The sequence below is a fragment of the Amphiura filiformis genome, unplaced genomic scaffold, assembly GCF_039555335.1.
Source record: "Amphiura filiformis unplaced genomic scaffold, Afil_fr2py scaffold_45, whole genome shotgun sequence".
Taxonomy (NCBI): domain Eukaryota; kingdom Metazoa; phylum Echinodermata; class Ophiuroidea; order Amphilepidida; family Amphiuridae; genus Amphiura; species Amphiura filiformis.
In genome coordinates this window covers 465,554-483,843 of record NW_027305509.1, presented here as the reverse complement: position 1 = coordinate 483,843, position 18,290 = coordinate 465,554, and the positions used below count along the sequence as shown (strand labels likewise).

The 18,290-nt window shown below is 36.6% G+C and overlaps 1 protein-coding gene across 1 annotated transcript; it reads right to left on the bottom strand.

The window, feature by feature from the left end:
* Nucleotides 1-2,610: 2,610 nt before the first annotated feature.
* Nucleotides 2,611-17,225, bottom strand: LOC140144224 (vacuolar protein sorting-associated protein 26C-like). The gene is made up of 7 exons (XM_072166041.1): nt 17,112-17,225; nt 13,408-13,551; nt 11,636-11,785; nt 10,929-11,084; nt 9,871-10,048; nt 9,172-9,297; nt 2,611-3,652 (listed from the first exon to the last, which is right to left on the bottom strand). The coding sequence occupies exons 1-7, from the start codon at nt 17,169-17,171 to the stop codon at nt 3,570-3,572; spliced, it is 897 nt and encodes a 298-aa protein (XP_072022142.1). The 5' UTR covers nt 17,172-17,225; the 3' UTR covers nt 2,611-3,569.
* Nucleotides 17,226-18,290: the final 1,065 nt, after the last annotated feature.

The window sequence follows — 18,290 nt, the reverse complement described above, 5'->3', positions numbered from 1 at the left end:
ACTGGCATCAAACAAGTTTCTAAGTCTGCAGAGTGGAAGTTAATTTACCGTTAAATTATGCTGACAAACTAAAAATTAAATTCCATTTCAGAGTGTTGGTTTTTCCAAAATTTAATTTAATTTAATTTGGAGTGAACAATATTGCTATGTAGAAATAACCCGGATGTCGGACCGACAGAATAATACAAATTATATGGCAAATTACTAAAATTTGATATTTTTGATAATTTTTATATTTAACAGTCCTCAAAGCAAAATTTATATATCTAATGATATGTACTTAATAAGAGTGAATGTAGCTGGGATGAAAAGCCAACCATCAATTGAAAATTTGGACTTTCATATTAAGGGCTGGGGTATGAGCGTTTGGACAGTATTTATTTTGGGACATTAGAGCACATCAGACATATCGAATTGCATTCTGAATACGAAGAATGTCATTCTGATATCAAATAATTTTGATTTTTGAAATTCGCAATTTAATACACATTTTATGGCAAATCATTAAAATTGATATTTTTGATATTTAACAGTACTTGAAGTAAACTTTATAAATCTGATGATTTATACTTAAAGTGTATGTAGGTAGGATGAAAAGCCGACGATCAATTGAAAATTTTGACCTTTCGTATTGAAGATATGGATTTTTTTTCCTAAAACACCAAAAAAATTAGGTCTTTTTGGGAAAAAAATCCATATCTTCAATATGAAAGATCAAAATTTTCAATTGACCGTCGGCTTTTCCTCCCTGCTACATACACTTTAAGAATATATCATTAGATTTATATAATTTACTTCGAGGACTGTTATATATCAAAAATTTGAAAAATATCAAATTTTTATAATTTGTCATAAAATTTGTATTATATTGTGATTTTCAAAAATGAAAATTATTTGATATCAGAAAGACATGCTTCGTATTCAGAATGCAATCGATAGGTCTGAGGTGGTCTCATGTCCCACAAAAAATACTGTCGAAACGCAATAAACGCTCATTTTAGATCCCTTAAGATGTAGATTTTTTCCCAAAAAGATTGCTAGAAAAAATTTTCCTGTACAAATGAATACCAAATTTTTGTATTTTTGCAAATTGCAAAATATTTACATATTTTGTTGATTTTTTGGGTCATTTCAACAACAACAAAAAGGCCGACCGACCGAACCTATTTTAAAGGTCGTCCGCCCGTAGAACAGGGTTTTTTTTCGTCGCCTAAGACATTTTTTTGGTCGGTTTGGGGGAAAAAATCTGTATCTTCAATACAAAAGGTCATAATTTTCATATGATGGACGGCTTTTTATCCCAACTACATACACTTTAAGTACATATCACTAGATTTATACAATTTACTTCGAGGACTGTTAAATTTCCAACATTCCAATTTTTAATCATTTTTGCCATGAAATGTGTATTATATCGCGAATTTCAAAAAATCAAAATTATTTGATATCAGAAGGACATTCCTCATTTTCAAAATGCAATTCGATATGTCTGATCATGGAAGTAATACACATGGAAGCTGGTCAAATACTACATCAAAGTGAGTATCATACTTGCCGCGATACTGAACAAAAGCAGTACATTTGAAAGTGGAACAATTGAGTCATCGCATGGTCAACGTGTACCATGTCTAAAATCAAAGTTCCCGCTTAAAAATCAATAGCAGTACGAGGTCGTGTACTAAGTCCGGACAATGGGCTGTGTTAGATTACCGCAGTGCATGACTAGTTTTATGAACACAAACAGATTTTATAAAATCCCTACGTAATGGTCAGAATGCTATCTGTTTAATTTATACAATTTTATTAAAAGTATGTAATTATGTGAAAACCTACCGATTAAATGTATATATGCTAGACTTTCAGATAGCAGTTTTAAAACAGAAAATGAAATGAAATACAATTTATTTTACATAAAATGTAAAGATAATACCCGACTCTGGAACATTCTGGTCAACAGCAATTTCGGGCAGCCCGGGCACACAAATAGATGCGGGATTCATTTTATAATGTAAAGCATGTGCCAAGTGCGCATATCAATTATTACCGCTAATTAGCGGTTTAGACGTCAATGCATGATTTCCAATACTTTGAAGTTTACGAAAATCTGTAAGTATAGGGTAGAAATCGATATTTTGAATGGATTTCTGTAATTATGGATTACAAATCTAACATCCCTGTCACTTTTTTCCGAATAAAAACAACATACTTGAAACATAATCAAGAAAAACATGATTTTTGCTCAAAATAATAAACCTGTAAATAAACGAACTGGCAATACAGGCGGCAAGTCTGATCCACATCAAAGACACGCTGACTACATTGTTATCACAATAGCTTGATACGTACCCTCTATAGAATGTTACGTAAATAATTCAATAGGTGTTGGATCGACCAGCTTCCATGTCTCTTACTTCCATGGTCTGATGTGCTCTCAGGTCCCACAAAAAAATGAAAACATCGCTATCTGAGCCCTTAACAAGATCTTCAATAATATCGCTGCACACTGACTGATATAGAATAAGGCATGTAAATACCAAAAGGTTTCTTCTCCATCTCCATAGTTAAACCAGGTCTAAATGTAACCATGACCGGTCCAACTTGTTTTATGCATAGGCCTATGCACTTCAGTGTTTCCAATAAAAGGTGTGGCTTGTAGATGAACACACTATAGCTAAAGTAATAGTTTCTCGATCATGAGAGTATGAATGTACTGCGTGCACTGCGTAATGTCGCAAGTTTAGTGGAATGACACGATAGCATGATCGATTGTGCACATACAGGAAAATGCAGCGCAACTCATGGCGTGTGTGGTAGGCGTTGTACGTGGCGTTGTACGCCGACGCAATTGTCATTGCGTGCCTATTGAGCTCTCATGATCGAGAAACTATTATTTTAGCTATAGTCGTTTCACACCATGGTGGTAACAATAGTGAGTGCATTATAACTCAAATTCATTAATTGGTGGTGTGATTGGGATTTAGTTAGTCCATGTATGGTTGTGATGCAGCACATCAAAAGGGGGGACTTTGTGGCAGAGTGCTTTTCAAGATATAGATTAAAATAGACAGAAAAAAATAAGGAAAATAATAAGAATTTGGGATACAATTGACTATGAATGCCTTGATTAATTTGAGCAAATGAGGTGCCATTTTAAAGCTTGCAAAATGCTTTCAAAGCAAAAATACTCAAAATTGACTTAACCTGCAAAGTCCCCCCTCTTGATGTGCTGCGTCACATTTAATTAAATAATTTCCTTGTTCAAGTTATATATTTTCAAGTGTCAAGCTCAGATTAGAGAGTATAGAGGCCGTCAGCGTGACGTCATATGCCGCCATCTTGTGGGTACATGCTGTGATGTTCGTTCGATCTCCATGCGTGAACAGCAAAATCACCGCGTTGATGTGTGATAACAACTGCGTGGCAAGCTGCGCCATGCGTGTAGTGTCCGACGCATGAACACGCAGATCATTTTTACCCACAAGATGGCGAAAGGCTGAAGACCTCTATTATGTCCATCTGTTATGGTATATGGAATGTTCATTTGAAGTGATTGTATCCATGCAAACATATCAAAATCTTGTCAGCTTGATGGGAAAGTTCTCTGTAATGAGATGATCATCATGTAGTACCACCACTAAGTTGATTTCAAATTCTGAAATAAAACAACAAATGTGATTGGTTAAAATCATTGTTAATTACATGATTTATTCATCTGTGTAACCAATCCAAATATTATGACAAATTATTAAAATTTGATATTTTTCACATTTTTGATATATAACAGTTCTTGAAGTAAATTTTATAAATCTAATGATATATTCTTAAGTTGTATGTAGTTGGGAGGAAAAGCTGACGATCAGTTGAAAATTTTGACCTTTCATATTGAAGATATGGATTTTTTTTGCACAAAAAGACCTAATTTTTTTGGTGTTTGGGGGAAAAAATCCATATCTTCAATAAGAAAAGGTCAAAATTTTCAATTGATCGTCGGCTTTTCATCCCACCTACATACACTTCAAGACTAGTATAAATCATCAGATTTATAAAGTTTACTTCCAGTACTGTTAAATATCAATTTTTAATGATTTGCCATAAAATGTGTATTACATTGCAAATTTCAAAAATCAAAATTATTTGATATCAGAAGGACATTCTTCGTATTCAGAATGCAATTCGATGTCTGATGTGCCGGGCTGATGTGCTCTAATGTCCCACAATGAATACTGTCCAAACATTCATACCCCATCCGTTAATCCATTTAAAATCTACACTCCCCCTGTGGAAGATTTTGGAAAATATTCTGCATGGGGATCGACTATGAATTTCAAATGGAATGAGCACATTAGGCAACTTTAAATTCCATGCACCATCTGACAAAGATTCAACCTGAATCTTCCAGAGAGAGAGAATGAGTTTAATGTGCTACTTCCATTTCATATTCATTCTTCCCCTGTGGAAGATATTTCCAAAATCTTCCACTATGGGAGTGGACTTTAAATGGATTAGTCCGCTGAAGCCCAATCTTTGATTAGGGGGTATCATACGTGACCAAAGATGCACTTAAAAAGGGTATATTATTCATGATCAGGTACTATATGTAATCATGAATAGGGTATCAAAAACAAAAAAAGCTGAAAAAGATATATTTAGGGTCCGTACAGTTGAAAAGAAGGTATTCCTAGGTTATTTTGGCTGTACACTGACGTCCCCAGTTCTGATTCGTACACACACAGGCACAGAAATCAAAATAAAATTGGACTAGATTTCGTTTGAATGTATCAATGCCAATACTTGTTTCAGGTGGGAAATGACACTTATTATACTTTAAGGAGTGCATTTTCAGTACTCGCAAATACTTGTTTAGGATTTTTTTGAGACATACAGGGTGTCCCAGAAAAAATTACCGGGCGAATGAATTTGGGCGTAATTCGAGAAATAGACATCAAAATCTAATAATCTAAAAATCAGCGTGTAGCCCATCTTATTCTGCATTATATGTCAATTTTACTGGAATTGGTTGACTGATTGCGAAGAAATGAGCGATTACATAACGCATGCGTCAATTCACTTCATTCCAAGTTTGAAAGAAAGATCATTCAACACAATGCACACTATTGGTTAACTGTCAATGGGCCGGCTTCATAATTTGTTCTGTGAAATCCTTTTTGTTCTTTTTAAACATTCTATTTCTTGCAAAACATTTAATTACGTTTCGCTCAAATTTGAAAACCTGCACGATATTGAAAATGAAAGCTTGCATGTAAGATGATGCTCGGTACTTGTAAATATCTTTTTTCGTTAATGTTGATATCAATGTTGCATAAAGAATTATTGCATAAAGTATTCCAGGTGGCTTAAACAAATTCTCGCAAACATTAACGGTTTTGGAATATTTCCAAAAGATTGTAATGCAAAGTTTAAATTTCAATATTAATGTTGCATGGTATCAAAAACCACAAGTAAAACTGTGAGCACTTGATCATTGTCATTCTTGACTCAAATGTTCTTTGAAAAGTTAAAATATAACATAGTTGCGCAACCTGAAGAATTAAAGTTGGAAAGCTTCCAATTGCAGAAATCAAAGTTTTCTCGGACAAACTGTTATTCATCTTCAGTGAAAGCATGAATAACATATAACACCGTCGGATTACAAAATATATAATGTGAACTCAATTTATTGAGACACGCAATCTTTAGGAAGCGGTGAGCGAGTATGAAAAAGCGACTGTTGATCAAACTTGGAATGAACTGCATTAATGCACGCATTATGTAATTGATAATATCTTCGCAACCAGTCAACCGAATCAAATAAAAACTTCACATGTGATGCACAATAAAATAGGCTATGCGCTACATTTTAAATTTTTTGACTCTGATGTCTATTTCTCGACTTACGTTCAATTTCATTCACTCGGTAATTTTTTCTGGGACACCCTGTATGGTCATGCATGATGCCACTAACCAGGGCCCCACCACACTAAAAAAGCTTAAAAGAAATTTATTCCTATAATTTGGTTCACTCAAAATTCGGTAGTGACGTAAATGCTTTTTCGCGGTTGCGCCGCAAGCGTGCTGACAAACCGCCCCTCTACGTGTGTGTGTACACTCAGGGCGTTTAACTTTACGCGAGCGATTCGATACTGCGGCGAGCGAAATACGCATGTACGTCACTATCGAACTTGATGCGAACCAAATTATAATCAGCTAAATATGGGTACGTTATTCCAGTTGAAATTCATACACCCCTACGGAAAACATCACCTTAATCTCCCACACAGATGGTGTAGATTTCAAACGAGGTTGCCTGAATATGTGACTCAATTTGAAATCTGCACTCCCTGTGTGGGAGATTAAGTTCATGTATTTCATATGGGGTGTATGGATTTTAACTGGAATAGTCCAATGTACAACTGGAAACATAATGTCTTCTCATCTTACCAACTTTAAAATTACTAGTTGCTAATGTAGGACAAGTAAAGAGTCTAGGGAACACCATATAGATGGGAATAGTCAGCCCTCTACACACACTTACCAACTTTAAAATTACTAGTTGCTAATGTAGGACAAGTAAAGAGTCTAGGGAACACCATATAGATGGGGATTGTCAGCCCTCTACACACACTTACCAACTTTGAAATTACTAGTTGCTAATGTAGGACAAGTAAAGAGTCTAGGGAACACCATATACATGGGGATAGTCAGCCCTCACACACACTTACCAACTTTAAAATTACTAGTTGCTAATGTAGGACAAGTAAAGAGTCTAGGGAACACCATATAGATAGGAATAGTCAGCCCTCTACACACACTTACCAACTTTAAAATTACTAGTTGCTAATGTAGGACAAGTAAAGAGTCTAGGGAACACCATATAGATGGGGATTGTCAGCCCTCTACACACACTTACCAACTTTGAAATTACTAGTTGCTAACGTAGGACAAGTAAAGAGTCTAGGGAACACCATATACATGGGGATAGTCAGCCCTCTACACACACTTACCAACTTTAAAATTACTAGTTGCTAATGTAGGACAAGTAAAGAGTCTAGGGAACACCATATAGATGGGGATTGTCAGCCCTCTACACACACTTACCAACTTTGAAATTACTAGTTGCTAACGTAGGACAAGTAAAGAGTCTAGGGAACACCATATACATGGGGATAGTCAGCCCTCTACACACACTTACCAACTTTGAAATTACTAGTTGCTAACGTAGGACAAGTAAAGAGTCTAGGGAACACCATATAGATAGGGATAGTCAGCCCTCTACACACACTTACCAACTTTGAAATTACTAGTTGCTAACGTAGGACACGTGAAGAGCCTAGGGAACACCATATAGATAGGGATAGTCAGCCCTCTACACACACTTACCAACTTTGAAATTACTAGTTGCTAACGTAGGACACGTGAAGAGCCTAGGGAACACCATATAGATAGGGATAGTCAGCCCTCTACACACACTTACCAACTTTGAAATTACTAGTTGCTAACGTAGGACACGTGAAGAGCCTAGGGAACACCATATAGATAGGGATAGTCAGCCCTCTACACAAACTTACCAACTTTGAAATTACTAGTTGCTAACGTAGGACACATGAAGAGCCTAGGGAACACCATATACATGGGGATAGTCAGCCCTCTACACACACTTACCGACTTTGAAATTACTAGTTGCTAACGTAGGACACGTGAAGAGCCTAGGGAACACCATATACATGGGGATAGTCAGCCCTCTACACACACTTACCGACTTTGAAATTACTAGTTGCTAACGTAGGACATATGAAGAGCCTAGGGAACACCATATAGATGGGGATAGTCAGCCCTCTACACACACTTACCGACTTTGAAATTACTAGTTGCTAAAGTAGGACACGTGAAGAGCCTAGGGAACACCATATAGATGGGGATAGTCAGCCCTCTACACACACTTACCAACTTTGAAATTACTAGTTGCTAAAGTAGGACACGTGAAGAGCCTAGGGAACACCATATAGATGGGGATAGTCAGCCCTCTACACACACTTACCAACTTTGAAATTACTAGTTGCTAACGTAGGACACGTGAAGAGCCTAGGGAACACCATATAGATGGGGATAGTCAGCCCTCTACACACACTTACCGACTTTGAAATTACTAGTTGCTAACGTAGGACACGTGAAGAGCCTAGGGAACACCATATAGATGGGGATAGTCAGCCCTCTACACAAACTTACCAACTTTGAAATTACTAGTTGCTAACGTAGGACACGTGAAGAGCCTAGGGAACACCATATAGATGGGGATAGTCAGCCCTCTACACACACTTACCGACTTTGAAATTACTAGTTGCTAACGTAGGACACGTGAAGAGCCTAGGGAACACCATATAGATAGGGATAGTCAGCCCTCTACACACACTTACTAACTTTGAAATTACTAGTTGCTAAAGTAGGACATGTGAAGAGCCTAGGGAACACCATATACATGGGGAGAGTCAGTCCTCTACACACACTTACCGACTTTGAAATTACTAGTTGCTAACATAGGACACGTGAAGAGCCTAGGGAACACCATATAGATGGGGATAGTCAGCCCTCTACACACACTTACCGACTTTGAAATTACTAGTTGCTAACGTAGGACACGTGAAGAGCCTAGGGAACACCATATAGATGGGGATAGTCAGCCCTCTACACACACTTACCGACTTTGAAATTACTAGTTGCTAACGTAGGACACGTGAAGAGCCTAGGGAACACCATATAGATAGGGATAGTCAGCCCTCTACACACACTTACTAACTTTGAAATTACTAGTTGCTAAAGTAGGACACGTGAAGAGCCTAGGGAACACCATATACATGGGGAGAGTCAGCCCTCTACACACACTTACCAACTTTGAAATTACTAGTTGCTAAAGTAGGACACGTGAAGAGCCTAGGGAACACCATATACATGGGGATAGTCAGCCCTCTACACACACTTTAATACCAACTTTGAAATTACTAGTTGCTAACGTAAGACACATGAAGAGCCTAGGGAACACCATATAGATGGGGATAGTCAGCCCTCTACACACACTTTAATACCAACTTTGAAATTACTAGTTGCTAACGTAGGACACGTGAAGAGCCTAGGGAACACCATATAGATGGGGATAGTCAGCCCTCTACACAAACTTACCAACTTTGAAATTACTAGTTGCTAACGTAGGACATGTGAAGAGTCTAGGGAACACCATATAGATAGGAATAGTCAGCCCTCTACACACATCGCCTTCACCTATCTGGATGTTCTGGATTTCTGTAGCTGAAAATCAAATAGCATGAATATGATGTTAAACTTGAAATGCATTATGACCTCCAGATACACTCACCTTCAATAAATACTATTTCTTTGTAATACATGTACATGTATGTTTCAAAGTCTTGTATGTTTTTTCTAATTTCAAAGTGAACACAAAATTTACAGGGCCTAGGCCTTGGGTTTTATACACCAATTTATTGATCTCGCCTTCTGGTTGTAACAATTAATATTGTGCTTGGCTTTGTTTCACCCAATATTTGAAATACTGATAGCTCAACCAATAAATCTGTGTATTGCACTCATCTTTGGACAGTCAAAGTTTTTTGCCCAAAAGAGGGAAAAAAGCTGTTGTTCAATGAGTGACAAATTCTGTATGATTGCTTCTTGATATTTGATTCTTGTCAATTAATTATCATGCATGTGGAGCTTAAACACAGCAGTGAATACATGTATATACACATATAAATATAAATGGACAAAACCTTCCATCCAATGCCTATCAACATCACTGAATGAGCTATCATAAAAGTATTTAAGTCTGACCTTTGACATCATCTGAAGTTATTTGTCACTTACCATCTCTAGCATAGCCTTCTGCACAGCCACATGTTTCCACTCTAACAAGTTGTATTTCCACAGATTTAATTGGTGCATCACACTGCTCTATTACTACATGGCCTGTCAAGGGATTCTTGATGCAGCATATGGCGGAGTCTAATCTACCTTTCACACAAAACTTTGGAAGACCACCCTTCTGTAAAAAGGAAAAGATTCAGTGACCATTAACAATCTGAAATGAAGGGACTCCATAGGCTAATGGTTAGGGTACTTGCCTTTGGTGCATGATGTCTAAGGTTCAATTCCCGGCGGTGGTAACTTACTGGCAGGGGGTGTCAGATGTGATATCGCCATTTTTGACGTCGCCATTGGATTAACACATAATCATGAAATCTTCACAAACAATTCTAAATGTGTAATGTTGTGTCAAAGCACCGAACTGTAAGAATATTGTTTTTCAATTTGTAACTGCTAACAGTCTATTTTGAACAGGATGTCAGGCTTCTAGTTTCATCAGCCTTGTACGTCACATGTCCTATACCACCTGACTTACTGGGGTATGACTTCAAACCAAGTTTGATATAAAATTGGATTGATTGAGTCCATATTTATTGATCGAGCTATGAGTTTTAAAATATTGGACGAGACGTAGTTGAGTCCAATATTTTAAAACTCCAAAGCATCCAATTTTATCATTATTGTGTTGGATCCAATATTTTCACACAATTGGTTTCATCAAAACATAATAATGAATTGAATTGGTAACATCTTAAGATTCATTCAGATTTAATTCCACTCTCCTTGTATTTAATTTATAATTGGTTGCCTGGACCATGAGAATACACCATTTTCAGAGGGGATGTTATCAGAGAATCAGACCAATACAATCACTGTCAGTTTTAAAAAGTGATGGGCATTTAAACCAATACTAGACTTGTTTGTACTCATTTTAATGCATTTTTCAAGCTGATTCCAAATATGGTCATGGAAATGCACAATTCTGACATTTTTGAAATTTTAAAGAAAATTTGGAACTTGTTGTCTGCAGTCGACACCGATGTGAAAAGGATACTTACATCTTTAACATTCTGTAATGACTCTGGTGTTATTGTGAATGGAACTGCTTTAGGCTGTGCTTTCTCCTTCTGATCTTTATATTCCAAAATAAACTCTACTGTTTTACCAAGGTCCTTAGCTAGCAGCGGCCTCTTCATTTCTACTTTGATGGTATACTGTAATAGAAAGATAAGGGGGCGGTCATTGTTTATGGTGGGAGGGGGACGCAAAATAAACTCTCCTGTTTTACTAATGTCCTTAACCAGAAAGAATCTCTTCATTTCTATTTTGATGGTATACTGTAATAGAAAGATAAGGGAGCAGTCATTGTTTATGGTGGGAGGGGAACGCAAAATAAACTCTACTGTTTTACCAAGGTTCTTAGCTAGCAATGACATCTTCATTTCTACTTTGATGGCATACATGTACTGTAATAGAAAGATAAGGGAGCGGTCAGTGTTTATGCCAGGAGGGGGACGCAAAATAAACTCTACTGTTTTACCAAGGTCCTTAGCTAGCAATGGCTCTTTCATTTCTACTTTGCTGGTATACTGTAATATAAAGATAAGGGAGTGGTCAATGTTTATGCCAGGAGGGAACGTAAAAATGTGTAAATTTGGACAACAAAACTGCCTGAATTCAGGCAAAAGCCTGAAAATTCTCATGCCTGATAGTTCATCCAATATAATCTGGTATTGCTCTGAAACCATCCAATATTATATCATACCTGGACATTAACAAACACTCCATGATATGTTTCATAAAGTGATTTGTTCACTTTGGGTTTCAATGGCAATTCAAATGGAATCTCTGTCTTTCCTGCTGGAATCTTGCCTGGTTTGGAGACGGGTACAATATAGTTGAGAAGCTGTATTGGCTGTAAAAACAATGTGAAAAATAATTAGGTTCACTTAATATGTTCCCAGATAAAAAGATAATTGTTTGGCTTTTGAGTTTTGACAGAGGGGTTGTTTATCAGGGCTCAAAGAATACAGGGGCCATGAGGTAATGGGGCGATTCTCTCAGGTAGCGGCTGCAAAATGAGCAATACTCAATGGAAACGGGCAATTTGTCTCAACAAAATTGATTTCAAAACAGTAATGTAAGTGAAACTTAGGAAATGTACATATTTTTGTAATAAATCACCAGCCCATCTCAGTTTCACTCAGGGATCATTCTATGTCATAATCCAATTGTACACATAACAGCTCATCAAGTTTTCATGTGATTTTAAAATTGAGAATGCTAGTCACAAAATTATGAAAATGGAACTAGTCTCTCTGACCAAGTTTCATTATACAAATATATACTGCCATGAGAGGTTCTGGTTAAAACTATGGGCCCGAGGTGAGATCAATAGTACTATTTTCCTGAGGGCGCAGCCCGAAGGAAAATAGTATTAATTGATCTCAACGAGGGACCATAGTTTTAACCAGAACTTCGAATAAAGGCAGTATATATTTGTTTTATATACTTAATTAATATGTTCTTTGTTCATTGATTGGTTAAAAGAAAATTATTTGACGTTTTGACTCTCCCGCTTCTATCCTGAGTGAACAACACGGCTAATTTAAGCACAACCTACCCTTCAAAAAATCGAATAGCCTAAAATCGGGCTAACCAATTACAGCAGCGAAATGATGCTATGGCAGTTTCAAGCGTGCGTGAACTGTTCCGTCGATCGAATGCGCGCGCACGCCTTGAAGGCATGGTCAAAAGTACTATTTACGGCTTGGAGGTACTATTTACGGCTCATCCGGGACATTGAAAATACTATTTACGGCTTAGAGGTACTATTTACGGATAGGAGTACTGATGGTAGAACTATTTTTGGTCATGTGATCCACTTTTAACCAATCAATGAACAAGAATATATTAATGAAGTATATAAAGTCAAATAATGTGGTAGAGCAATTGAAACTGCATGAACAATAGTCCGAATATCCAGTCCCAGATCAAAATATTCTTAAACTGACATCTGGATCTGAACTGTTTCCCTTCGAAATCTTGATGGCAAACGGGACAAAAGACGCACATGAAAACTCTTCACAGCTTTTTAATCCCCTATTCATATGCTGTGTGAATCACTCTATTGTGGAACATCCTTCTGATACTTTAGTGTTTGGATTTAACCGGAACCATTTAGACAGGTCTTTTGTCTACCTCTCTGTTTGTAAACAGACAAGTATGACAAAATTGTCATCCTCGCTCAATAGAGGTTGTGCGTGAAATTATTGATTGGCTCCAAACAAAGGATTTGAACCGGTGTCCTTCACTGTAATCATGGCGTAGTGCATTTTGTTATGTATGTTAGAGGAACTGTCGTGGTAGATTGCAATCATGCTTTTGTTGAATGCATTTGAGTAGTCCGCCAGGCGCCATATATGGTATGACGCGTCATATGCACAACCTCTATAGGAATGTGGGCTGTACATCCACTACATAAACAAGACCTTACATTGAAAGCTTACTACATTGTACATCTGTCATGTTACTTACTTTGAGTGAGTTATAGAAAGCTTCAAAGAGACCAACACTCTTAGAGCTGAGTTGTAAGTTAACAGAGCCATCTACTGTCAGCGTAATGCCTTGATGTTGTACATCTGATTTGCTTGCAACGACCACTACACCTGCTAGCGTGTCCTGAATATTAAACAAAAAGACACATTTTAGTAAAACTTCATTTTGTACATTATAAAGACCTTTACACCTTGCAGTGTTTAAAAAGTTTTACAGAAATCCTAAACACTTGTATAATTTACAGTGTAAAGTAATTAAACCGATCCTAACAAACTTGACATTCATGTCAACACGTTATTGCTTTGGTTTGTATACCTCATTTAATAAGTCAATACCCCCCAAATGAATCGTCAGAGTTTCCAACATTTCAAAGATAGTCCCTTGACGTTGCTTAAGGGATATAGAATGAGTGTTTTGAGCGTTTCGACAGTATTTTTTGTCGGACATGAGAGCACATCAGACATATCGAATTGCATTCTGAATACGAAGAATGTCTTTCTGATATCAAATAATTTTCATTTTTTGAAATTCACGATCGATATAATACAAATTTTATGACACATTATTAAAATTTGATATTTTTCACATTTTTGATATAACAGTCCTCGAAGTAAATTTTATAAATCTAATGATATATTCTTAAAGTGTATGTAGCTGGGAGGAAAAGCCAACGATCAATTGAAAATTTTGACCTTTCATATTGAAGATATGGATTTTTTTCCCAAAAAGACCTAATTTTTTTTGGTGTTTTGGGAAAAAAATTTATATCTTCAATGGTCGTGCATCTTGAATTCGCCATCCAAAAAAGGTGGCGACGTTACGTTTTTCCAAAGTCAACTCCAATTAAATTATGATATCTCTGCCAAGCAATAAGTTATTATCATGCTTGTGGTCTCATTTTATTGCTAAATAAAATGCACTTTCAACCCTCTAAAAAGAAATTCTTCAGCCTTTGTAATACTGACACTGTGCTTCATAGAATTCAGAATGGGCAGGGTGGCGGAGGTGGGGGATGTGGTACACAAAAACTCTATGGGATTGATATTTTAGTGCATAATCTGCTTCTGTAAAGGCTGTAAATTGGATTTGGACTCTATTTAGCATCTAAAATACTCATGACCTTACAGCTAAACACTTCTACTAATAGTTTTTAATCATTTATGATTGGTTTAGTCTAGAAAATACAAACTTTTCATATACAAAACTACCCGTTTTCATATTAAACACTGTAGTAGGTAATGCGGATGTTACTGTAAAATTTTAATTACCTATCGTATCAAAGTCGAAGTATAGATTTTCTGAAGGGAAATTTAATGAGGAATCTAAATATGGACTTAATTTTTCTGTATGGGTTAGCAAAATGTTTTAGTTCAAAATATGTCAAATTGTAAAAAATTCCAACATACTTTGGGACACCCTGTATTCCGAGATTACTTAACAGCTGTGATTTTGGTTTCTTCCAAAGTCAGTAGGCTCCCCTATCCTCTAACCAAATGAATGTTGTTTACTTCCAGTTTATTACTGCAAGTTGATAATAAGCAATGCATTAAGTATCCCATTTTTTATCTGAATCTTTTTTATTCCACCCTGTATAACTTGAAGGTCACCCTGTATAATGAGTTGAAAGGTATATGTGAATTGCTTATGCCTTCAGCTTTCCAAAAATGTATACTTTTGCTAGTTTAGGGTTGATAATTGTGGAGATAATCTAATTAGAAACTCGATTGGTATACAAATTCATAATATTTGTGATGTAATGCTAAGGGTGGCGAGTTCAGGACACACGGCCCAATACGAAAGGTCAAAATTTTCAATTGATCGTCGGCTTTTCATCCCACCTACATACACTTCAAGTATAAATCATCAGATTTATAAAGTTTAATGCTAGTACTGTTAAATATCAAAAATGTCAAATTGTAATCATTTGCCATAAAATGTGTATCACATTGCTAATTTCAAAAAATAAAAATTATTTGAGATCAGAAGGACATTCTTCATTTCCAGAATGCAATTCGATATGTCTGATGTGCTCTAATGTCCCACAATAAATACAATACCGTACAAACGTTCATACCCCAGCCCTTAACCCTTTTAAAGGGTTTTTTATTTTGTTTAAAGCAATGATATAAATGGTGTAAAAATGATGCACCAAATGGCTTCAAGTGGACCTTCATTTTGTAAAATTTCCCCCTCAGACACCATCTACGTAGGCCTATGCGTAAACAACTGGCCGTTTTCACTTTTGTTTTGGACACCCGTACACTTTATATTGTTTTAAGAAATAACTTTATGTTCATACATACACGCTATATAACAACGCGTGATTGGTGAGAGCCGGGCATAAACAAGCGTTTATGCCGTGTCCCGGATGTGAGATCGCCGGGTAGGGAAAATGCAAGGAAAATCATGTTTTTTAATAATGTTACTGGTAATTTTTGGTTATTATTTTGATGAAATAAGAATCACAAAATGTTCTGGTACATGTATGTATGAACGGGTATGTATGCACACGGCCCCGAGGGCATTTCAACCATTTAGTCATGAAAATATATGAATGAACCCCTAAATTAGGCCTATAGTAATAGTGAATAATGGTCCAAGAAAGGCTTTGATTGGGCCTTCATTTTCACACATTTCCGAACTTTATCTAACTAAAATTTTACACAATAATAGTGTCAATATCGCCCACCAAATGGCTTCAATTGGACCTTCATTTGCAAAATTGTCCAACTTCTGAGAGGGGAACATCCCCCCTCAGACACCCACATGCGTATGTATAAAGAAGTTGCCCTTTTCTTTATGCTTTAGATACCCGGAACGTTACGTTTAAAGCAATTGAATTTATACAATAACATTGAAAACTTGTCCACGAATAGGAAATGGGCAAAATGGTCCAGCAAATGGCTTCAATTACATTTGTAGGTCTTCATTTTGCAAAAGTTTCTCACTTCTGAGGGGGGCACATCCCCCTCAGACACTAGTCCTAATAATCAGTCCCAGAACAAAATATTAATTTCTGACATAATCGTGTTCTGGGTCTGAACTGTTTCCACATGAAATCTTGATGGCAAATTGGACAAAAGAAGCACATGGTTCTACTTGACAGCTTTTTAATCCCTATTCATGTTACATGAATCATGCTATTGTGGACCATCCTTCTAGTTCTGATACTTGAGTGTTTGGACAAGCGGAACGGTCTACCTCTCTGTTTGTAAACAAGAATAGGAAAGATAGCGTAATAGTACGGCACTACTCAGACACCCCCTGCGTCGCGCAAGCGCGAAGGGATGACATCTTCATGGCCATATGGTTCGTCGCCCTCTAGAAATCTCATGTATTTTGTGCCCCCCATATTTTTTTCTCTCTGCTGATCCGAGTGTTCTTAAAAACCTGGCCTGGGTTTTCTACCTATGCATGTATGGCTGAATATCATTGACAGTAGATGAAGATTGAGCTGTGTTTCGCAGAATGCAGTCTGTAATCTATATTGATATAATCATAGGATAATGCATGCATCATCGTATTCATCGATCAAACTTGATTATGTTGATAAGCTTAAAAATTGGTGCAAAATTATGCAACCATCAATCATGACCATTCCTTGATTCAGTTTTGCACATTCACATTTAACAAAACTATCATGGAATCGATGTCATGGTTCCCATCAATCACTAAATACTTACCCCTTCATTGTATATTTTGTTGACTTTTTTCAATCTGATATCAAGCACTGGCTGAGACATTGTGTTGCTGTCTTGTGATCACTGGCTTTCACTGCACTTGGATGTTTGTTGTTTGTTGACCCCGGAAGTGCAGATGCCTGATGAAAACATGCAAACGACTGCAATCAAAGACTACGTTAACAAAAGCTTCTTTTAAAAGGGAAAATGATGAGTACTTGTGAACAGATGGGAGCCGCAGTTTATTCTTTTTGACGGTGTTCATTCATTAAAGCCATAATGTACGATCTTATATTATGAAATTGGTTAATTTTTTTCAAACCTGTTTTTTTTTGCATATTTGTAATGTCTACACATGTCCCAACTTGCACTTAAATGGAATCGGCCAAATTTGTTGCCTTTGTAGGTCAACAGAGCAAAGTTCAATATATTATCATAATTTAAAAAGTATGATAATATGTCCTCCCATAGAACTGCATGTTAAATGGCCAAAATATCCAGTGGGGTTCTTTCACTTTACCTTGTTATTTCAACTTGAAATGGACAGCAACCCTTCCCAACAGTTATTACTAATATCATAGTATTTCAACACGTTTTGAATAAAGAATAACAAAATTCAAATTTGACGGAAATCGTACATTAAGGCTTTAATGTCAAACCCGTACACCAAATGATTTTAATTGCATGGGCCTTCCTTCATTTTGTGTCAACTACCGTACACCAAATGACTTCAATTGGGCCTTCCTTTATTTTGTGTCAAACTGTACACCAAATGACTTCAATTGGGCCTTCCTTCATTTTGTGTCAAACTGTACACCAAATGACTTCAATTGGGCCTTCCTTTATTTTGTGTCAAACTGTACACCAAATGACTTCAATTGGGCCTTCCTTCATTTTGTGTCAAACCTTACACCAAATGACTTCAATTGGGCCTTTCTTCATTTTGTGTCAAACCATACACCAAATGACTTCAATTGGGCATTCCTTTATTTTGTGTTAAACCGTAGCCCAAATGACTTCATTTGGGCCTTCCTTTATTTTGTGTCAAACCGTACACCAAATGACTTCAATTGGGCCTTCCTTCATTTTGTGTCAAATAGTACACCAAATGACTTCAATTGGGCCTTCCTTTATTTTGTGTCAAACTGTACAGCAAATGACTTCAATATTGGGCTTTCCTTT

Coding starts and splice junctions, on each gene's coding strand:
- LOC140144224 (XM_072166041.1), bottom strand. CDS start 17,171: ATGTCTCAGCCAGTGCTTGATATCAGATTGAAAAAAGTCAACAAAATA. Junction 11,085..11,635: donor GAGTGTTTGTTAATGTCCAG/GTATGATATAAT, acceptor TTTCTATTACAG/TATACCATCAAAGTAGAAAT. Junction 10,049..10,928: donor CATTACAGAATGTTAAAGAT/GTAAGTATCCTT, acceptor TCCTTTTTACAG/AAGGGTGGTCTTCCAAAGTT.